The sequence below is a fragment of the Echiichthys vipera genome (genome assembly GCF_963691815.1).
Source record: "Echiichthys vipera genome assembly, chromosome: 17".
Classification (NCBI taxonomy): domain Eukaryota; kingdom Metazoa; phylum Chordata; class Actinopteri; order Perciformes; family Trachinidae; genus Echiichthys; species Echiichthys vipera.
This window is the reverse complement of record NC_139842.1, coordinates 23504979-23529465: the sequence shown is the minus strand read 5'-3', so window position 1 is coordinate 23529465 and position 24487 is coordinate 23504979. Positions and strand designations below refer to the sequence as shown.

The window sequence follows — 24487 nt, the reverse complement described above, 5'->3', positions numbered from 1 at the left end:
CACAGGGCCTCACAGAGATGAAAGTTTTTTACTTTCACAGCTGTTGCACATCCCACTGCTCTGTTTACAGCGGCAGAGATGATCCTGCCCATTAAAAAAGAACCATATGTGGGGGATCACAGTGCAGATAAAAATTCAGGCAGATTCTAATCACAGATGGCATCCTTTCCTTCAAATACAAAAGTGTAAAGTTTTCCTCAAGGCCTTATTTAACATCAGATAGAGTTCATTGTTTGACATTGGTGGTCATTGCGCTGTGTGAAAACGTTTATCTGATGTTACTGCAATTAAATCTTTTCGGAGTGAGGATTTCTTGAGTGTGGGGGGGTAAATGCTGCTTGCTCAGTGGTTACTAGGCTCCTGTATAAAGGTGAGGTATCTTTATTTATATAACGCATTCCATACCAAGGTGGGGCGGCACAGTGATCTGGTGGTTAGCACTGTCGCTTCACAGCAAAAGTGTTTCCGGTTCCAATCCCGGCTGGGTTCCTTCTGTGTGAGTTTGCACGTTCTCCCGTGTCTGCGTGGGTTCTCTCCAGGTTCTCCAGGTTTCTCCCACAGTCCAAAGACATGCAGGTGTTAGGTTCATTGATGACTCTAAATTGTCTGTGTGTGTAAATGGTTGTCTGTCTCGGTTCGTCTCTATGTGCCCTGTGATAGACTGGTGTCCTGCAGGGTGGACCCGGCCTCTCGCCCGATGTCAGCTGGGATCAGCTCCAGCCCCCCATGACAAGCGGTTGAAGATGGATGGATGGATTTCATACCAAGGCAACTCAATGTGCTTTACATAAAGACAAAACATCTTATAAAAACAAAAAACACAGTTAAAAGCAGGAGCAAAGAAGAATTAAAAAAAAGAAAACAAAAGAAAATAGATAAAGTTTAAAGTTATTAAAAAAAGCTCAGCTATAAGCACATGAAAAGAGAATTTTTTTAAACCTGGATTTAAAAGCTCACAGTTGGGGCTGATTTCAGATCTGCTGATAGTTTGTTCCATTTGTGTGCAGCATCACAGCTACATGCTGCTTCACCATGTATATTTTGAACTCTGTGCTCCACTTTCTGACCTGAGTCTGTAGATCTCAGAGCTCTACTGGGTTTATACTCTTCTAACATGCCATTCGTGTATTCGGGACCAGAACCATTCAATGATTTGTAAACCAGTAGCAGAACTTTAAAATCTATTCTGTAGCTGACTGGGAGCCAGTGTAAGGTTACAGTAGTTGAGTCTATTGGAGATGAAAGCATGAATCAGCTTCTCCTGATCAGTTTGGGACATAAAACCCTTAATTCTGGAGATGTTCTGAAGTTGATAAAAGGCTGATTTGGTGACTAATTTGATATGGCTGTTGAAGGTCAGATCTGAGTCTATCAGCACGCAGAGGTTTCACACTTGGTCTTTAGTTTCAAAAGACAGTGACTCAAGGTGTTTACTGAGAGCAACCCTCTTCTTTTTATTGCCAAAAACAATAATCTCAGTTTTTTTCTCGATTTAACTGAAGGAAATTTTGGTTCATCCAATTTTTGACTTACTCTAAACAGTGACATAATGACTCTATTGGACTGCAGTCATCTGGAGACAGTGCTAGATATACCTGTGTGTCATCTGCATAACTACGGTAGTTGACAATAGAATTCTGCAGAATTTGACCCAAAGGCAGCATATATAAGTTGAACAAAAGGGGTCCAAGGACTGACCCCTGAGGAACTCCACATGTCGTAACCACTCAATCGGATTGATAACTACTTTTCTTTTATGTCTTTCTTTTATTTAAAGGTATTAATAAGTCATATTAGTATTGATGTTAACTCATTCAGTTGTCAAACAGTATGAACCACTGCTGCATTCAAATAAATAGCTTAGCAGTAAATACTACCTTTCTGAATGTTTTGTTCATTAACATACATTGATTGTTTTATTTCAAAAGATATTATCACAGTATTACCATAGTATTGTTGCTTAAAGGTTGAACACCTGTTTGAACCTATCCCCTCCGGCAAATCGCACCATAAAAACAAGTATTGCAGAGAAGCTTTCTAATTATCCAGAATATCCAGGTAATGACAGTTGTAGGCTATGAGGGTTTTGTCCCCACCACAGCGACTTCCTGATCCAATCAGGAAGTGCCAAAAACTGCACTTCTCCGAATGTCCACTAGGGTAGTTTGCACAATAGAGTAGTTTCTCATTGACTCCCATGTTAAACAGGCCGTTTTCACAGCATGATTAAACCTGTTCAAGGCCGGGTACAAAAAAAACATTCTATTCTGTTTGTTTAGCTTATATCTCCATGACAACACTGGAGAGGTGAATTATTTTTTACCAGGCTAGTTTTTATTTTATTTGCAGTTAAAGTGTATGAATAATTAGGAGCTAGCCACTGGCCCTCACTTCTCCTTGGAGGTAAACGTCAGCCAGATGGACGTATCTTCCTCCCCCCAACGTCACATACATGCCCTTTTTTGCTAAGAGGAAATGAGGCGGAGTCAATATGGAGAGTCCCGTAGGCGAGTACGATTGGATCAAGTTGAGAGAACGGATCCCGGCGGGTATGCTACATCCATTTTTTACACAGTCTGGTTTCAACATGAATCCAACTGTCCATAGCCATGATACAATAAGCATATTTTACACTGCTGGCAGAATAGTCATATTTAAGACATCAAATCTCTGATGTGTGAAACAAGTTTGATATCTTTCTGTGCATTTCTTCTCATTATTTTTCACCTTCTGTGCCATTTCTGTCTCCTTTCCTCCTCCAGTTCAACCTTTGATCACTCTCTGGTTTTGGTCCCTCTCAAAGCTCTCAGAGGTTGTCATGTACTCACGCAAAGATCTCTCATTTACTTTCCCTCGAGACAACTGCCAGCGGCACAAACTATGAACTGCTGGAGGCAGAGGCGCCTTAAAATTACCTGAACTTTTAGAGGCCCAATTCCCTTCCTTCACTTTATGCCATGGCAACAGAACCAGCAGTCAATGGACAGAAAAAAATACTATATTGAGTACAGGTAAACAGAATATGAAGCTTATTAATATATGACAATATATCGACAATAAATCAAAACAAAGCTAGCTTACCAGCCAATAGACCTGTGGCAATACAAGAAGATCGATCTTTTAAATTGGAACCCCACAAACATCACAGCAAATTTGTATTGAATGTCACTTTTGTGTAAGTAGTTTTCCTGGATTTTCTTCCAGCTTTTAGGGGATTCAAAATACTGAGAAAGACTCCTGAGCTGCACGCAGTTGTGGTCTTGCTTGTTGGGGCTGATACAAGTGTCTCGATGTTTCTGTTCTTTGTTTTGCAATAATACCTGACAGAGGTCTTGGACTATGTGTGTATGCATTGTAACATTTAATAGTGCGGTGCTACTAAAAGACTTTAGCATACTTTGTCCTTCTTAATTTTTTGGGGCATTTCTGCTTTTATTTGATAGTGCAGCTCAAGATCAACAGGAAAGGGGGGGGGGGGGGTAAGGGGAAGGCACCAGTTTACCCAGTACTTAATAATAAAAGGCTGCCACATCCAGGCACATTTAATTCATATGAAATCTAATCCTCATAGAGAATCTCTGGAAAATCCATAGCAACAAAGTAATGGCTGTGAAACCCACTACTGTTACTGAACTGTGGAAAAGACTGTGCCTTGGTTATTTAAAAAAACATGCTAGTACAGCAGAGGTGTAGGCACAGCTGATTTGATATCAAATAATGAACATTAACAAATAACAGTATTTTAAGAATAAATCAAGTACTAATAATTTGTTCTCTAATTTTGATCTCCAGTGAGTATACAGTAGTATTGAAATTTAAAATATAGCCTATATATTTAAACCTTTTCTTTTAAGCTCATCTTTCGTGAGGCCCCTGGATGCCCAGGGCCTAAGCAGGCGCATTAAGGTGCCCCTGGCCACTGGAGGGCTATGCAGCTCCTAGTATAAATGTGAAGTATGTAGTGTATGCTCCAACCCTCAGCCTGGGAGCATTAAATACTGTCAGAAGAAGTTTGAGTCAAAGCAGTAGAGAGAAAAGCACAAAGTCTTTAATTGGCCAAGCATGATATCACCTTTCCAGGGACTGTTAAATGTCTCAGCCAACGCTGCATACAAGAACAAGCAGCTTTTTCAAAAGCATCCAATTAGAGTGGGTTAGCAGTAACTTGTCTATATTCACAGTATGTAACCCCTTGATTAGTCTTTTCTGCCTGCAAACGAAATACAGCGGAGAACCTGGCAGGTCTGTTAATCTGCAACCGCCTGTGACAGCCTTAATCAACAGCTATGAGGACGGAATCACCAAACATCCACATTACTGCAGGAAAAGAGGCTCAGGAAAAAGCGGTATGGACAATAGCAACAGACCATGTGCATTACTGAACTTCAATTTATCTCTCCCACAAGGTAAAAAGGAATATTGGAGAACGGAAAAAACAAATCCTGTCCAAAATGTCTTCAGTATTCAGTATTCTTCAGACAAAATGTTCTATCAGACAATTTAAATATATTCGTCTTGCTATTGGGGGTGCTGCACAAGACCGCATGTATGACTCATTATTGGCTACACTGAAGTGTGTATTATTTTGTGTGTGTGTGTGTATGAAAGGTGAAGGCAGGCAGCTGAGCCAAGTTAACTGGAACTGAAACCATCTGCCTTTCTCCTCACCACAGTGAACAATAATAACACTGGACCACCACTACCACACACACATACCACCATCTCATCCTGTTGTCATGGCAGTAACACAGGATGACGGCAGGATGCTCTCTGGACATGGTTGAGTATTTAAGTCCTGACTGGAACATTAAATTAGAGCCAATGGCACGTCTTAAAATGACTAATAAACATGAGAAATTAAAAACTAACTGTTGTTTCTAATACAGACACTTATTCAAGAGTGTAGGTTCCAATGTCATGTAACAACTATTAACGGCGATATTCCGGAGAGTCACTAACACCTACTGGCCCCTGTACCAGCTCCTCTCATAGTAAAGTCCATTCAAGTGGATTATCAAAGTCAATCCCAAAGGAAGGAGCCCATCTATATCTAACAGTGTGAGTGTGAGGCATATTACTTAAACCTGGACTAGCCAGTTTATTTTCGATTATGTTGGGGGAAAAAAGCCATTATTACCTTTCATCATCCATGACAGGAGACAAGAGAGGGAGGGAGAGAGAGAGAGAGAGAGAGAGAGAGAGGGAGAGAGAGAGAGAGAGAGGGAGAGAGGGAGAGAGAGAGAGAGAGAGAGAGAGAAAGAGAAGGAGAGAGGGAGGGAGAGAGAGAGAGAGAGAGAGAGAGAGAGAGAGAGAGAGAGAGAGAGGGAGTATTCCTATCGGCTCAGGACAACAAGGGGAGAGGGAGAGCTGCAGGAACAGGTAATTCTGGCTTTTTTTGTTGTTGTTGCTTTTTAACTACTGCAGCTTTAATTACTAATCTCTATAAACAGATTTTGCATATAAATGAGGTATCTGTAGATAACTGGACAGGATTTGGCTTGAATGCAATCTCAGAATCCATCCGTTATCATCCCAAGTTGCTAATCGGTCCATAATGAATGACTGCCGCTCGGAAAAGTAAGTCTTGGCCCAAATATCTGCTGGCTACACCAAAATATTAGCCATTGCCAGAAGCTAAATCATTGTTTTGATGGGTTCTGAAACTGCTTATGGACCAATTGCATCTGGATCAGACACAGACTTCGGTTTGAGTTGGGGCCTGCTGAATAACTGAGTAACAATCAAATAATATATGTGCAATATTGCAGTAGCAAAGACATTTGTTCAACTCTGTCCACATCTGACCAGAAACAGCCTTCACACACTGGAATATGCATCCAGCTCACTGCTTGCACTTTAATTATTTTTTCCATCTCATCTCATCTCATCTTCATCCGCTTATCCGGGGTCGGGTCACCATTTTTTCCATGGTGCAATAAAATGAATATTGAGCAACCAGCCCTGTCAACATTAATTTGACAGAGAGTCATGTTTTTAATTGTAATAAATTGTAATTTGATAGTGGCACTGGATGAATGTGCATATATGTGTGTGTGAGATAAAGATATGGTGACTTTTCTGTGTCTTCTAGCTTAATCTGTCATAAATCATCTCATTTTGAGCTTAATGCTGATGCCAACAGAAAGTACAAGGTTTTGTGCATTTTTATTTCTATTCATAAAACAGTCATTCTGTCATGAATGGTCCAGATATAACACACACATTCTACATTAATTCAGTATGCTGCATCTCTTCTCTGATGTACTGCTACTGCTAACTGTACCATTTATGGTACATGATTATGATTAACTGAATAATGAAAAAATACAACAACAGATGAATCAATAATGAAAGTAATCACTAGCTGCAGACCTAACACCTATTATAACACTCTGCTACAGTACTACAGCCAGTGTAGCGCCTCAGTGACATCTACTCGTACATAATAATAAACTAATACATCACAAATAGACAGTCAGAGCAGCCATAATAATATTTAATTACCTTGGACAGAAAGCATTGGTATAAGCATATACATATACATATAAATACATATAAATACAGTATTTCACAAAAGCAAAGATATTTAATCACAACTCTAACATTTAATGCAAATAAGCTTTCTTAGTAAACAATATATATATAAAAGCACTGGGGAGGCTTACATGTGCAACCACGCACGGATACACACACACACACACACACACACACACAAACACACACACACATACACATACATAGGTAGAATCCTCTGTTTTCACCTGGACAGTGTTACATGATGGAGCAGGTGAAGCCGCAGCAGTCTTTCAGTAGTGTAAGTCCAGTTTTAGTGATAAATGGTGCTGATGTCTGCTGGGATTTGGACGCCACCTTCTGATCTTGCGAAGCATCTGATTGAAAAGGAGAAGTGAGAGTAAAGTCACCACATCCACGTTCACACTCTTACCTTCTACACTAAGAGTGTACTTGTGAAGAGTTATACTTTATACTAAGTTTGACATTTTGGGATATATGCTTTACTTTATTTAGAGTTAGAGACCACTCTCATATCTCCTCCGTACGCTATATTTGAACTCTCGCCAGCTGCTGGTTAGGTTAGCTTAGCTTAGCACAGATGCTAAGAAACAGGGGGAAACAGCCAGCCTGTCCAAAGGTAACAAAATGCAGCTCTAGAGCCTTTAGTGGACAATCCATAGTTGATAGGGAGGATTTCCTTATCCCTAGACAGTTTGTGTGCTAATGATCAATCCTTCTGTCTTATAGTGGACAGCTCTTAATTACAGGACTTCTGTTAGATCACTTTTGTGTCAGTTAATCTTCCCCAGTCTCCCGGAGAAACACCCAAGGACACGATTCCCTTTGCGCCTTCAATCTGACTCCCTGCAGACTGCAAGATACAGCTGCAGGGTTCAACCATAAGGCTCACCGTCACTTCCTTAATGTCACGTTTATGCTTTATAGCCAACGAGACATTAGCACATCTCCTCTTGCTGTCTCCGTCCATCTTCCTAATATAAGAATCTGATCTTTGCTGTCTGAGCCTTAGAACTGAGGAGGCTTCACACACTACTTTGTGTTGACGACTCTTCTGTTTCTCCTTGATCAAGAATGAATAAACTCCTTTCAGCATAAGACATACGGATCTCTGGTATTTTGAATTCTTTCCTGGCGTCACAATCAATTCTTCCCTAACAACAGTGAAGAGACATGCAGGAAACAAGGGGAGAAAGAGGGAGGTATGATATCACAGCACGGGTCTCTGTCGGGAATAAACTTTGGGCATTGACGTGGCGTGAGCTGTAACATTTGTCTTCTGAGGCACTTTAATAAAATGTAGGAATACATTTCTTTTGTTTAATCAAGAGTTTAAAACCGACAAGGACCAGCGAAATCTCCACTGGTTGCCTGGCAACTGGTTTTGATAAAGAAATAGTCAGGCACATAACTCACTGTAAGTTTTTAAACAGATTAAACAAACAAGATATAAAGTGTGACTTATTGGGCTTTAGAGGTGCTGGTAGATGGATTGTGTTACCTTTGGACAGAGCCAGGATAGCTGTTTCCCACTGTTTCTAGTTGTTATTTCTCATTTAAACCCATTCTTGATACTAAATGTTCTCAGCAATAGTGATTCAATTTATTTATCAGTAACAAATTATGTGTTTTTGTGAGTTGAATATAGAAAAAAACACACATGGCCGTTAGCTAGTTAGCTGTATACAGTACCTACAGTACAAGGATGTATTATAAAACTGGATACTGGAAATCAAAATGACCTCTAACAAGAATTGCAAGCTTGGTGCATACGCCAAAAAGGTTTCTAGCTTCTGGGTTTATTGCTAGGGGTATGCCAAGGCTATTAAATGAAGGCTTGCACATGATTACCGACCCTTTGATGCAAAAGTATGTGGAGCTGCGAAAGATGCTAGAAATAAAAGGGAGGGTTTCCGCTCAGCTGCTCTGCACAACACAACTGTTTGGTACGCTCGAATGAATGCTAGCTGACATACATATCTTTCTTTTTTGCGTAAAATATATTCAGACCCAAGGCTGACTGTAGCACAGGTTTTTAAGAAGGCTTCTTAAATAAGTCTAGTCCATGGGGAGAATGCTTTTGGGCTGCAGGGGATTTTCGGGCTGCCACTGGCCACAATTGGAGGCAAGTGTCTGCACTGTATCTATGTTTTAATATAATATACATCCACGCTAAGTAGCAGGGAGAAATGAGCAGCCACAGCAAGCTGCTAGATAAAGAGCTGCAGGTGACTGCACACTTTCAACCCCTCAGCAAGGCAACCAACTTCTTTTACTGGCCTGCTCTCAAGCTGTGTGCACCATGGCATGAGTTTGTTTGGCTGCACTGTAAATAGATACAGAAGCTGCTCTGCTTGTATATTTCTTTCAAATAGCTGCTCAAGGAGTGTTTGCAGTATTTAATCTCACTTGCTGTGATCACCAGCAACTACAGGTGTCTCTGAATCAACCAGGAGTGAAATCTTAAGGATGATGTCTTTTTCATTCGATGCAGTTTAACTGACCCAGTCGTCCAGAGTGATTTAGGGATTAGGGGCTGTAGCAGAACGGTTCTGCTCTGTTTGGATCAGACATCCTTGGTTGGGCAACTGATTAACCACAAAAAGAAGTAATACCCATCTTCATCTTTTTACACACAAGAGTCATCAGTGGAGAGGAATCATGGCTTTCAACTAGCAAGATAACTCCAGATCAGGATCTGTTTTTCATTGGAATTGGAAGTTTGTACATGACAGACTCATGGTTAGACTCACCTTTTGCAGCCAGAGTCTTGGGAAATTTTGACTGTAAAAATACGGCCATTTCTCTGTCTTCTTCTCTTTCCCTGTGGAGGAGAATATGCTCTTGTTGTTAAGTATGTGGTTCTAAGATAACCATGGCTACAGGCTGGACTGACAAATCCTCAGGAGAGGATCATAATTGACAGTACACAGAGTGAATTCACAACTAAATCTTCACAATCCTCTCCTCAAACCATTTCCATATACCCCTTGAGTAATGAAGCAAGATGGCCTTTCCCATCCCTGCAAACTTAGAGACCAATCAAAATGCCCCTTAAACCTATTCTTTGACATAAATATATGCCTTCTTATCAGTGGGAAAAAAACTGATAACTGTATAAAATTGTATACAGAGAGGATTCACGGAGCCCAAAGAGACAAAGGATGGGTCAATAGTCTGAGATAAGTACAAGATTAATAGGAATATGTACTGTAAGTTTGAGACCAGGGTTAGTCGTCTCACAGGTTGGTTGTCATTGTTGTTATATTAAACCTACCTCGCCATTTTGTGAAACACACAAAAAACAATGAGGTGAGGAGAAATTTTTCACGTTGGTGGTGTTTTTGTAATCCAAGTTTGTACGCCATTAGGCATTTCATAATCACACTTATTAAATGGGAAGGTAATAGCTTGGACATGTGGTTGCTAGCATAAAGCCTTTTTCAAGAGGTCAGATGGTCGTGGCTGTTTCATTGCTCTGGGAGATGGTTGTCATATGTGTCAGATGTTATATTCATAATGAATTGTGTATAATATTTTAATAAAAGCTACATTTCAACAATGTAAATGCATTAATTTTACCTGCCATTACAGAGGAATATTTAAAAAAACAAAACATGGATAATTGAAAAATATAAAGGGCCTTGATGCGAATTATAGAGATAGCGATTCCATAATTTTAAAACTTATTTGGTCTCTCTATCTTAAAAAATGAAATATTATTATAGTTACTGGAAGTGTGTCTGTCTATCTTTGTGTCTGTCTTTGTCTCTCTCTGTCCATCTGTCCATCTTTTCTCTCTTTCTCTCTTCTTTTATTCCTCCCCAACCGGTGCAGACAGATGTGCGTCCTCCACAGAGCTGGGTCTGTTCCACGTTCCTGTCTGTTAAAGGGAAGTTTTTCGTTGCCACCGTACTCTACGGGGGAATTGTTGGGTCCATGTCAATCATAAATAAGTCACAGAGTGTGGTCTTTACCTACTCTGTAAAGTGTCCTGAGATAACTTTTGTTATGATTTGGCACTTTAAATAAAATTGAATTGAATTAAAAAGTTACAAAATCTTTTTTTAACTGATTGATACCACTAACTACTGTGACAACCAACTCTGTGATGGGGTTTGTTGTTACAGTGTGTCAGAGTGTATTTGATGGTTAATAACTTGCTGTCAAAATTAAAGGGATACCCTTTTCCAACAAGTGGCGATTGCTCTAAGACTAAAATGTCACCAAAAAAAAAAAAGTGGTGAAATATGTACTACTGTGTGTACATTTCATTGACTAAATAGGAGCTAGAAAGCTTCATCTTTAGTTCAGAATCAGCTCCTTATCACAGGAAATCTGAGCAACTTCCTTCTCATTCATCCCCACAGCTCCACAGCGCTTTACACAGTCGGACGTTCAGCTTCTACTGACTTCAATGGGGAAGTGTAGAGCGGGTTGTTCCACTGCAGCAAAACTAGACGCTCATTGGATAAATGCTGGGCTTTGTCCCGCCCATCGGACGCTCAGCGTCTCTGGGGGTCTATGGGGCAGTGGGCTGGCCCGGACGCTCGGCTTCTGCATGATGATTGGATGAGCTCTCTGAGGCGGAATCCTTTTTTGATTGACAGTTAAATGAGCGAATCAGCGATCGAAGTATAAACATCAACCGGAGCATTTTCCAAGTTTTTCATTTCACTGTTCTGAACTGAACACTGTTCTGTCACTCTGCGGTTTCTTTCCCCAACGAGCAGCAGCAGCTGCGGAGCTTCTCCCACCGTCACAATCACTCACAGGCGGTCACTCTTCACAGTAGCCTGGCACAGCAGCTCCAGCTGGGCCAAGACGTTAAACTTCCCTCTTATGTATGAATGACTATTGTAAAATGGGTTGATGATGAGAAATTCATGCAAGAAACGCAAGTGTGACAACCAACCCCAGTCTCCCCTATTGTGTAAGGTACTTTCCTCGATTAAAACCAGACTTGCAGGATCTGATTAATCATATTTGTTCAGGAGATTCTTTCATAAGGCAGCGTCAGATGGCAGCGGTATTGAACTGATCTTCATAAACCTTTACAATTGCCCATCTTTGCCTTAATGAAATCCTCCCTTGTCTTGTAAACACTGTAATGTCTGCTGTGCCTGTGTGTAAGTATTTTCAATCAATTGATTTAAGCAATAATAACCTCACCTCAGCCTTTCAAACTCCACATCATCAACGAGGAAGTCCCTGGTCTCCACCAGCTTGTTGATCTGCTGCAGCAGCTCTTCTTCCCTCTCTCTGTCCTCCTTTGACTTGTCATTGTCTGTTCAACAGTCACAGGACAAACCTTACATAAATCAAGCACCAAGAGTTGAAATGATAAACTATTATATTTTAGGATAGTAAAACAGTCATTATACTTGAATAATGAATATTTATTGTCGGACGTTATGCCTTATGCTGCTATGACCTACATTTCACTTCAATTGGTCTATTGTTGTGTATATAGCTGGAAATTCCATGTAACACTGATTCATTACACACAGAACTGACTGGTCTCCTGCAGCTCAGTCTTGTGAAGCTGTTTGGGCACAGCTAAATGCTAACCACAGCATTCTAACAGTGTCAATGCTAACATGCTGATGTTTAGCAGGTACAATATTTACCTTGTTAACTGTCTTTGTTCAGCGTGTGACTGTTGTTAAAGTGGAAAGTTATAGGGTCACATTTCTTTCTTTGTTTTGGCAGGTTAGCGCGGCTCAAATCAAAGGGCTGAGGGTCAACTTTGTGGACTTACTGTTGGATGAACACAGAGCTCATCCACCACTTAAGTGCAATCATTTAATCTTACTGCTCATCACTCGTCATATACAGTCATACATATATGATCTTATACATTTTCTCTACATTCTCTACATTTATCTGATTTCTTTTTCCGTCAATTTTATTTGACCTGTATTCTAACATCTACTGCATACATATTTACCTAAGAGTTTATTGTTTACTGTTTATTGTTTCTCTATACTTTCTGTATTTATTTAGCTAAGAGTTTATTGGTTATCTTATACTGTATTTTTTATACCTCCCTTGTGTTTTTTTAAGCTGCTGGAAATTCAATTTCCTTGCAGGAGTTCATCCCAAAGGATCAATAAAGAGAAGTCGGATTCTAACCGTAACCCCTAACCCTAACCAAATGCTGAATTAAATCTGCGGAGTTAGAGGCTTATGTGACCGGGGAAGATAGGGATCGCCCGCCATTGATGTCAACTCGCCCTAACTCGCTGTCATTTATTTTTCTCAGCCTTTGCTATTTTCTTCACAGATTTGTCAGAGAGTGACTGTAGCCTAAAAACTAAAGAGCCGTGTGCCCATCATTCTTTTTACAGCATATTTGCTAATTAGCAAATGGTTGAGGCATGGCTAAAAAAACCTACAATGAAAGACAGTAGCCTATAGTATTTTATATGTAAAACACTTCTGTCACCCCGAGCTGTCAACTAAACTTAATGAGCAGAGGAATATGAATATTTTCAGTCAGAGGAAATATCCTATTATGTACTAACCAAGTAATTCAGGCAAAGGAAAGCCTTGAGGGGCACAGTTGTATTTGTATTATACTGTCTGTGTCCGATGTAACAACAGGGAAGGTCATTTGATAGGAATAGTTTTCTTTAAAAAGGTTTTAATTCACAACTGTCTTATTCTATTTGAATCCTCGTCTCAGAGGTAATCGTTGGTCAGAGAAACAGATTGCCACAGTTGGCTGACATCTTTTCAATGATGATACAGAAAATAAGAACTGGGGCGCACATTTGTTATTTGATGCTATAAAAATGGGATGATCGACTCGTGACTGTTTAAATCAGAACATGGTGGTGTCTGTATCCAGCTCCCACTGCAGTGACTTCCTGGTTGATCCAATCAGGAAGTGTCAACAACTGCAGTTCTCTGAGTGTCCACTAGGAGTAGTTTGCACATTAGAGCAGTTTCTCATTGACCCCCATGTTAAACAGGCCGATTTCACAGCATCATTAAACCTGTTTAAGACCTGGTACAAAAAACATTCTAGTCTGTATGTTTAGGCCATATCACCATGACAACACTGAGGGGGGTGATTTTTTTTGTACCAGGCTAGTTTTTATTTTATTGGAGGTTAAAGTTTATGAATAATTATGGCCGTGGCCTCTTGACAGACAGCTTGCCTCTGGCCCTCACTTCTCCTCGGAGGTAAACGTCAGCCAGATGGACGTATCTCCCTCCCCTCAACGTCACATACATGCCCTTTTTTGGTAAGAGGAAATGAGGCGGAGTCAAAGTCTGACAAGATGAAGACTCCTGTAGGCGAGGAGGATTGCATCAAGTTAAGAGAACGGACCCCAACGGTTGTGCTACATCCATTTTTTATAAAGTCTATGGTCTGTATGCAGGATATCTTGGCTGCACTTTTGTACAGTGGGAGGAAGTGGAGATGCGGCGTCCATCTTTATAAACAGTGTGTTGGCGGTGCTAAGTCCTGAATGCAGTGACAGTGTTCTTGCAAAGTAGACAGTGGAGATAGCGGAAGGGAAGGAGAATGCCTGGTATCCAGCATGTGAAAGAGGACTTTATACTTGCACTGTACTGTACATCTGGCAATCCAGACAAAATAAGATGTCACAGATTTTTCATTTACCTGGAACTGAGACCAGTTTCTGCAGCTCTGCCTTCAGTCTTGTGATTTCTTTGCAGAGCTGAATGTCATCCATCCTGAGTGGTAAACAAAACAGTTAGGAATAGATATTTTGCAGGATATAAGTTCGAGCCAAATCATCGGAAAAACTATCTATAAATTTTTCATATAGAGTATGTCTAGACCACCCAACATTCCCCCATGAGCAATAGCAAGTCGCATTGCAGCAATCTTAAACACAGTGGCAATGAAACCGTCCTTCCAGTTAATGCCAATGTATAGTAAGTACAACAGTTCTAATGAAGGTGGGACATTGTGTAAAACGTAAATAAAAACAGAATGCAATGATTTGCAAATCCTTTTGCCCCTGTCCCAGCTATTTTGGATTGTGTTAAAGGACTCTTTGTAGTGTATTCAATTGAATATAAGTTGAAAAGGATTTGCAAATCATTGCATTCTGTTTTTATTTACATTTTACACAATGTCCCAACTTCATTGGAATTGGGGTTGTATGGTTAAACTAGAGAATAATAAGGCCTACATTGACTGAAGTAACAGGTTTCTCTTGAAGGGGCTTTAAAAATATAGAACGTGTTTCATATTATGGTAGCAAAGTAATTTCCTACCTATCGTTACATACAAACAAAACATCAGTGTGAAATTGTAGGTGCTTATCGAACAGGAAAACACTGGGCTCAGATAACAGCGAGGTCTGTGAGTTTATTAGACGTAATAACACTGCCACGCTGCCCTCTGTGAATGAATCACACCTGACAGTATCAGATCTCATATCACCGCCTGACTCTGATGCAGCTTCCAAAACATCAGGGGCCAGTCACAAGTGTTAGTGTGTGTCTGTGCAGGGCCGGATGTTATTACAGTGATGGCAAAAACGAGGGAAATGACTGATAGAAATATGTACTCTGAGCAGTTGGTTTGATAAAATAGGTGTATGTTTAAGGATGACTCATATGCTGCCAACCAGGAGTGTTTATGTATTTGCATGAGAGTTGTCTTGTTCATATCTCCGTCAGTCTACATAATGGTGCTGCATCAACTGCCTAAAGCAAATTTCAGTAGTATTAAAAGGCAGAGCCAACAACCATGCTAGCAGCTGTGTGACAATGTTAATGTGGATATGCAGATATAATGTAGTTTAGAGTTTAAGCAGGCAGGCTGTCCTCCACTGTTCATAGGTATAGGCCTACCTATGGAAAGTAATGCATGCATTTTTTTTTAGTTTTTTTTTTTACATGTAATCCATGTATACAGGACTTTCACCCAGGGGATGCGATGTTTGTTTCCTGGAAGTACTAAGCCAACCACAACCTTTTTTCAAATCTTAACCAAGTTGTTGTGTTACCTATTGTCACCTTTTGTTGCCTAAACTTTTTAGATAGATATCAGATGCTGAGAGCCTAAAAACAGCGGACAAATGAATATGAATCCAAATATTAAAAACTGAATTCAAACAGGAAAAATGAAAGATTTGACATTTTTGCTTTTTGGTTTCTTGCAGAGAGTTAGATGAGAAGATTAATACCACTCACTGCAAGATGGGAGCGCACCTATGTTCCCCGCTTTGCATGTGACCGTGGAGCATCTGACCCTTTTCTTAAAAAAGAGTCCGATGTTCCTCAGTCTGTTATTTTTTCTACATCAGTGCCGAATTCCACAGTAATTAGGCCTATGTGGATCCTGAGACTACCCCCTAACCCTGACCCTAACCATGACCCCTAACCCTCACAAAATGCCAAATGAAATCAGTGAAGACGAAGGCTTACACGACTGGGGAGCATAGGACCCAGGAACATAGGGATGACCCCTGCACGTTATATATAAAGCTTCAGCCAGAAGCTTGTTAGCTTAGTTTAGCTCAGCATTAAGGGTGGAAATGGGGACACAGCTAGCCTGGTTCTGTTCAAAGGTAACATGATCAGCCGATAAGCACCTCAAAATATATTGGAAATGGTGAAAGCTATTTCCCGTCTTTGTGCTAAGCTAAGCTAACCGGCAGCTGCCTCTAGCTACATCTGTAGCGTACAGACACAAGAGTGGTGTCTTCTTATCCAACTCTCAACAAGAAAACAAAAAGCACATTTCCCCAAATGTATTCATTAAAAAGACTTCTATAGCTTATTTTTTTAATTCAACCACCTGTAGGCCTACAGAAATGTCAAAATCATTTGTTTTCTTATACAGTTCTGTTGTTTTACCAAATCTCCCCATAATGGCAGTTGATAGAATACATGTCAACACACACAGGCCAATGGAGACAAGAAAGCAACAACCTATTATTGGGAGTGGGAGTGTGCATCTCTTTTAACCTTCTGGACGTGAAAACATGATGTGAAAATGATACGTGTCATCATGAACCACCGATACTTATCAGATGAGTCATTTTAAAGGCTCACGTAGTAAAACAAAACCCCAAGCAAAAGTCCTTGTTCTCTCTTTCTATGATTCATCATATGGCTACATGATGCAGTAATGGTCGCAGTTCTAAGTCCCCACTTTACCACATCATGTGTCAAAACAGTGAGGATGTCTCGACAGAAAACTATTGAATTAATTCAAAGTAAGGATGAGAGAGGAGAGGGAAAAAGCATCTTCCGAGATCTGAAAAAACAACAACCCTGACGTGTGTGTGCTGTGCTGTCTGCTAAGACCTTAAAGATCACTGCTGTTTTCTTCACAAACTTTTTGCCATCATGCACATGGCTGCTTGCAGAGTTGGTAGCTGACAGTCACAGCGCATCATCTCTTATTCCTGAGAGGCTGCTGACAGCATCTTGGTGAATATTCATGTCCCTGTACAGCAGAGCTTTACAGTTTGTGTCTGTGCAGAGGACCAAGTATTATCATCTTGGGTCTAATGTCATCACTGTTTGTCAGAATCCAATCCCTTTCAAAAAAAAAACTCAGATATGGTTTGTAGCCTTTAGACTAAAAATGTGTTGTTTTCTTTGTGTCTGTTATTGAAATCTTCTGAACATGAGAACTAACGAAGAAGCAGGTCTTACATGTATCTCAGCTCCGATTCCCTCCGTACGAGGATGTCTCTTATCCGCTCAATTTTGCACAGCTCTCCTTCAATGTCCTCGACTGTAATTGTGGAGTCAGCCATCGAAATGACATCCTCTGCTGAAAGACCAAAACATGTTTATTTGGTTTTGATAAGATGATAACATGAACCCTAACCCTTCTGTAAAGTAATACCCACAAACAAAAAGACAACATAGGTGATTTCAGGTGAAATTGAGGCTGGCAATTCCTACAATCATGTAACATTACTGTGGCTGTTCGACTTCAACAATAAGAAAATATTGGAATATCATCTGCTTTTCGGTTTACCTGTAATTTCAAAGTAAAGCTATCATAATGTTGCAATTTCACTTGATTTAACATTTGTGTTTGGTTCACAGTTATCCTCACAAAGAAGGCTGTCTCTATTTTAAACTGTGTTGCACTTAGCTGCAGGAGAAGCACAGGTGTAACAAATAACATCATTTTAAAAAGCAGTGTGTTTAAAGCCACTGAACAGCCACACAGGTGTTTTCAGTTCTGCTGGCTGATTAGACCTCTGCTTGGGTTGAAGGTGGGCGGGGCTTTGATGAGAATTTGATGGGAATTTATGAGGTCATAAATGTCCATCTACCACTAAGAATGATACAGGTGTACTTTGTCCCGCCTTAACAGGTAAAAACAAAGCTAACAGGAGACTCTGGAAGGTGTCAATCAATCACAGAAGACTCACCCAATAATCTAATCAACCAGGTAACTGGAAACACCTATGTGGGTGTTCAGGGGCTTTAAGTGATCCGGGTCCAGGCTCTGGTGTTGGGCATGCTGGCTGACTGGCATTACTCACTGCAACACTTAAAACAGGGCTGCCCAACCCTGCTCCTGGAGAGCTACTGTCCTGTATGTTTTAGGTTTCTCCCTACTCCAACACACTTGAGTCTAAAGATTTTTAAACCTGTGACAAGCTTCAGCTGCTTGATAACGAGCAGCTCATTAGATTCAGGTGTGTTAGAGCAATCTTTGGAATAGCATCTGCTTTTCGGTTTACCTGTAATTTCAAAGTAAAGCCCCTGCAGCTGACCCAGAAGGGTCTAGCAGCTTTTGAACTGTATTTTCTGGCTCCGTAGTATTGACTGTCAGAGATCGTCATAATAAGGTGGATAGGCTACCATGAAATTATTTTACACAAATTACATTTTAAAATAAAAAGAACCGATAAATGCAAAATTACATATATGCATACATACTTGATTATTTAAAAAAAAAAGAAAGTAAAATAACAAAAAAAAACCCCACATCATGTACATTTCCTGCACCTGTCAAATGTACCCAGTTCAAAGGTCAAACGTCAATATGACGTCCAAATAGTGGACCTATGGTTTGGACGTTGAATAGATGTCCAGAATTGCTCATGGACCTACAGACCCAATATGGGCATGATCTGCATGTCTATCTGATGTCCAATGTTTAGCTGTTGGCTTCATATTTAGTGTACACATGTGGTGGATGTGGTGTCACTCTTAAACCTAATAAAATAAGCTATTTGTCACACTATTCTGACTTTGTTAGCACAATAATTTGGCAGTTCTGAGTAAATGTGAGCATAGTGATGGGTGGAGTATGAAAACATACTGAAACCTGATCTTAGTGACTCAAAATGTAAGGAAAAAGTTGAATCCTGTAGTGTTGATGCACCTCTCTGCTGCGGCCTAATGCAAAATTGCTAAATTGGAGTATTTTATTGGATTCATTATGTCCAATATGCCACCTGTCTGGGTTATCAAGGCTCTCAAGAGATTTACGAGACTCATGAAGGAAATGTGAATAAAGTAAATATCCAGAGGCAAAGAAACAACACATGCATTTAAGATTGAGACAGTGAAATCAGCAGTGTTCCGAGTTCAGCTGTAAACATTAGAACTGCCCTGGATCAAATTCACCATCCTGCTATGATCTGATAAGAGCTCTGTGGATACTTCCCCCCCAGTAACTCTTCAAGCATCACTGAATAGCTGCAGCCTCCTACTCCTCACCAGGGCGATGAGTCATCCAGTAGAGCTCCGATCGGCTTTTAATTATCTGACCTTGTGTGAAAAGACATTACAGTCACACACACTGGATCACTGGGGATACCAGGGCTTCACAAACACTCAACCTCTCTGAACCCACACATCTCTATCTGTATTCCACAACTTTATTCATCTGCATGTGCATTACCACATGCATGCACACACACTAATTATCAGCTGGTGATGTGTTGTTTTAGCAGCCTGCATGTGTTCCTTTTGTTTAAATCATTTTTGCCATACCAAGCCCTCCGACAGGCGAGAATGTAATTAAAATTATTTTAATAATAACAACAAATGACTTTAGTTATGCATGTCATACAGCAGGTTTGTGTGCGTGCACAGTTTAAGTTTGGTCACGTGGGCCTGCATATCATTTCAGTAGAACAGTTGTAGTAATACTATCACACCCTTAAGGCACACTTAAAGTCAACCATGTGGAACTTGTGCTATAATAGAAAGCAATAAAATAAAATGAATATGTGCCTGTGTGTGCTTTCTTATAGTAAAATGTTGCACACAGCATTACAGAGAAGATGGTTGTACAATAGTAATAACAGAGAACCGAGACCTGAGCCTTGAGGAACACCAACAGTAAAATCTCACTACCATGGATTCTCTGTTAAATGTAATGTTCTTATAGTTTCCTGTTCATGGGAAATTAGTTTCTCTACGTGTTTATACGTATCCCCTTTGGTGACATTAAGACTCAAGAAATAAAAGAAATGAATTGAAATTAAAGCAAAAACAATTAGTCAGTTAACATATTTGTTGATTGTAAGAAAAATAATCTATTTCAAAAACTATTCGGATTATCATTTCAGTTATTTCCGTTCTCTATATACTGCTTCCAAATATGAGCACAACCTCCCTTTCTTTGCCTCATGTGACAGTAAATTAATATGTATGTTGGACCGGAAAAAATAAGCTATTCAACGACATAACCTATTTTCCCCCTTTTATTGACATGCAGGCGTAGCAGTTTTCTTTAGTAATTATCAACTCTTTTTAAAATGAATCTTCTTGTACATTTTGGTAATTACAGACCAGGTTTCCTTTTTTCTCAGTACCCTTAAATTTGACTATTTCAAAGCAAGAAAAATGAAAGATGGAATAACTGGAAGCCATTGTTAAACGTTTCATTCTGGGCAGTGTGGAGGGGGGCTCCTCAGACCATCAGTAGGCTACATGCAGGAAAACTGTCACATGGCCTTTAAACGAATAATACATTTTCCCGAAAAACACAACTTAACTGTTAAAATAACAAATGAAACATTCTCTCCTGCAGAAAAAAACCCCACCTCCACAACATACCGGGCTTTACAAGTCACAGTCCCCCCGTGGGGCCCCTTCAGGATGTGTCAAATCCTGCTGACAGGCAACTTTAACACGCTCTGTGTGAGGCTCTGCAGGAGCCTGGAGCCTTTATTCTCTCTGCTGAAAGCTGAAGTAATGGACACATCCCCTTCTCCCCTTCGATGACTTTATAATTACACCATTCAAGCATGCATCATGTGAAGCACAAACTCAAAACGCGTGCACTGGACGCTCCTCAAAACTCACTCGCTTTCTCCGTGCCTTCTTCCACCTGCGTCCTCTCCAGAGAGCCGTACTGTTTAGAGGGTCTTCTCTCCTTTTCCATACTGTTCACAACACCCTGCGCAGGAGAAGTCAAAGAAATATGCGTGACACTGTGTCTTAAAAGGTGTCTGTAGGTCCATGCAGCGGTGCTGTGAGGGAGTGTAACGGGTGGAGCTGCCAACAGACGCTGAACTGACTCAGACGGAGGTGGATGTCGGCACGGAGCAGCTGGAGCAGCTCATCTCCGCTGCAGGGCGCCACCTGCTGGCGGAGCCGCACTATGACACACAGGTACAGCTGCAGGGATGGAGAGTTATCCAGACTTTACTTACACAGCCTGAAAGTAGCAACTCACTCCACCACAAGTGAAAATAGGCATTCACAACTTTTCAGTAAATAAAACATCAAAAGGTACAGTAGTGGTAGACAACTGTGCGTTAGGAATACGTGCATAGAATGTATCTTTCTATGATACTGTGGGTTTCCGTCCCCTATTCTTTTCTTTGTTTTATATTCATTATTATTTGAATAATGTATGTAATATTCATCTGTTTATTTTGTCAAACTCAGGCCTGTAACAGTAATAATGATGATATTGTGAAAATAATACAACCTAATTATTGAACGAAAGTGAAAGTCCTGCACCTAAAGGGTCCTTGAAGTCCTTTATTATAGACCTATGATGTTTTTGGATAAATATTGTATTTATGTTCCTGCTGCATTAATGTGTATTGCTTAAGATGTTTAAGGTTGTGCTCATTTTAACTCTTTTATGTCAAGCCTGTAATCCCCTGTTTAACACTCGGGGGAGCATTTTCAACCCTAGCTGTGGTCTGGGGGGCATTTTTAGAAACAGCTGCATTGACCATTTTAAAGCATTTCAAAACAAAATCCTAGAAGATTAAAGTAAAGTTTTTTTAAATATGTTTATTAAGGCTTACTCGCATGCTTCAGGGTGAAATAACAAACTATTCAGGTCTCTGTGTGTGTTTTAATGTGTTTATTTTTAAATTCTATTGATGAAAAGACACATTTCTCTAATGAGTCTCATAGCCCTGTATATTTGAACTAACCTTAATAAAAGCATCCCAATGTTCAGACTTCATGTGTTCAAAGCAATATTTGAATCTTTATTCATACATTATCCAGTAGCATGTGATTACCACACCATTATCCACATCTGACAGCTCTGAACTTGGTCCACCTTCAGACCAGAGCACTGAGACATGAACAAATCCCCAAACTGCTTGCTCTGTAAAAGACAATAGATTTACCTGTAAACAACATCTAAAACTTATTCTGGCACTGTTTCCAAGGTTTCTGTTCTCACTCTAACATGTGCCTGCCCTGTCTCTAATTAACAGAGAGACAGTACAGTGTTTGACAGTGACTGTACCGACCCACAGGCTAGCAATGGCAACACCACTTAGACAAAAACACATGTAAAAGTGCAGTACACAAAGAGCTGGGCGTAATCATTTGCAATTTGTTAAGTTTATTTACAACACCATTTCACATGAAGTCGGGACATTGTGTAAAACATAAATAAAAACAGAATACTATGATTTCCAAATCCCTTTCCACCTACATGTATTTTGAATTAAATATGCTAACTTTATTGGGTTTTTTTCACAAACACTCACTCATTTTGAATTTGTTCCAAAAGGAGCTGGGACAGACAGGGACCACGAAAGACTGGGAAAGTTGAGAAATGCTCAAAAACACCTGTTTGGAACATTTCACAGGTGAACAGGTCAAAAACAGGTGAGTGTCATGATTGGGTAGAAAGGAGCATCCCTGAAAGACTCAGTCCTTCACCCAGGATGGGGCGAGGTTCACCACGTTGAGAACAACAGTGTGAGCAAATAGTCCAACAGTTTAAGAACAAGGTTTATCAACGTACATAGTCCATAACATCATCAAAAGATTCAGAGAATCTGGAGAAATCTCTGCATGTAAGCAGCAAGGCTGAAACCCAACACTGAAAGACTGTGACCTTTGATCCCTGCATTAAAAACAACATCATCCTGTAAACTAATGGACTGACACAAAGTGGAAAAGTGTGCTGTGTTCTGTCGAGTCCACATTTTAAGTTGTTTTTGGAAATCATGGAAGTCGTGTCCTCTCGGCCAAAGAAGAAAAGGACCATCCAGCCTGACCTGTTATCAGCTCAAAGTTCAAAAGCCAGCATCTGTGATGGTATGGGGGTGTGTTAGTGCCCATTGCATCATGGGTAACTTGTACATCTGTGAAGGTCCTGTTAATGCTGAAAGGTTCATACAGGTTTTGGAGCAACATCTGCTGCCATCCAAGCAACGTCTTTTTCAGGGTTGCCCTAATTTTTTCAGCAAGACAATTCCAAACTACATTCTGCACGTGTTCCAACAGCATGGCTTCATAGTAATAGAGTGCAGGTACTAGACTGACCTGCTGCAGTCCACACCTGTCTCCATTCAAAATGTGTGGAGCTTTGTGAAGAGCAAAATATGACAACGGAGCAAGTGTTGAGCAACTGAAGTCGTACATCAAACAACAATGGTTAAGAATCCACCTACAACGTTTCAACAGTTAGTGTCCTCAGTTCCCAAACGCTTATAGAGGGTTGTTAAGAGGAAAGGTGATGAGACACAGTGTAAAATATGCCTCTGTCCCAGCTTTATGGAACATGTTGCAGGGAATGAGTGAATATTTGCAAAAAATCATAATCATTAATCAACAGTAATGCACAATATTCTATAAGATCATCATGTTTATAGTGTGGTTGTCCTGTGAGAACCACGTATGTTTTTAGCTTTGTGACAATGTTTTTTCCAGCTGATCCAAGAGGCTTTTTAAAGACTTGATTTAGCTGAGGGAGGAGGAGTATTTACTCAACACTTCATCCTTCACTTTATCACAAACATTCAGCATCAGCACACCTGGAGATAGATATTTTCACTGGACAGAAAGGATGGAAACTTTAAATCTTAAAAGTGACTAAAGCAGTCAGATAAATATGAATAATAACAAACGAATATTAACCTCTGAGATGTAGCAGGGTAATAAGCATTCAAGAGCCTGGAATTTGTACTGAAGTACAGTGTTTGAGTGAATGCACTTAGCTACATCCCACCACTGCATTTGAAGCCATTGGGAGAAGCTGACCACACATAAGTGAATTTGTTTCCCAAAGAGGGGAACTGTATGGAATCAAATCAGGGCCTAAATGGATTAAAGAAACAGACATCTGCTATTTTAATGGTCTGCTGCGCTCTAACCACTACAACGGCACTCTCCACAGGAGAATGGATCTGTCTTTCATCGGGAAATTTCCATCTCGCCTGATCAAGTTCAGCTGTTTAACGACATACTGGGGATGACGTGATTTCATGTGGTGGGAACCTCGAGGACCCACCAGATGTTCGAGGAGCGCTACATGCATCCAGGAGCTGCCACTGTTCCAAACATGCAGCAAGTGTTCCACACCAGGGGGCGGCTGTTTTCTTTCAGTCGCTCCTTCAGCTGTGTGCAGACGGACACAGACATACCATTCACACTACTGCCACAGGCCCACAGGTGGATAAGGAAAGAAAAGATGGGTTGGCATCCAGAATACACGACAGGAGATCATTAACACTGGTGAGCGATGAGTCTGAAACTGTTTCTCTGG

General features: G+C 40.3%; 1 protein-coding gene across 1 annotated transcript; it reads right to left on the bottom strand.

Moving 5' to 3' along the window:
• Positions 1 to 6771: 6771 nt before the first annotated feature.
• On the bottom strand, positions 6772 to 20899 carry LOC310960292 (bMERB domain-containing protein 1; the record flags this gene model as incomplete). Its single annotated transcript, XM_083931954.1, has 6 exons — positions 6772 to 6890; positions 9288 to 9358; positions 11707 to 11821; positions 14171 to 14244; positions 17191 to 17311; positions 20821 to 20899. 6 exons carry the CDS (start codon positions 20897 to 20899, stop codon positions 6772 to 6774), a joined length of 579 nt encoding a protein of 192 aa, XP_083788080.1.
• Between the last annotated feature and the right edge of the window lie 3588 nt (positions 20900 to 24487).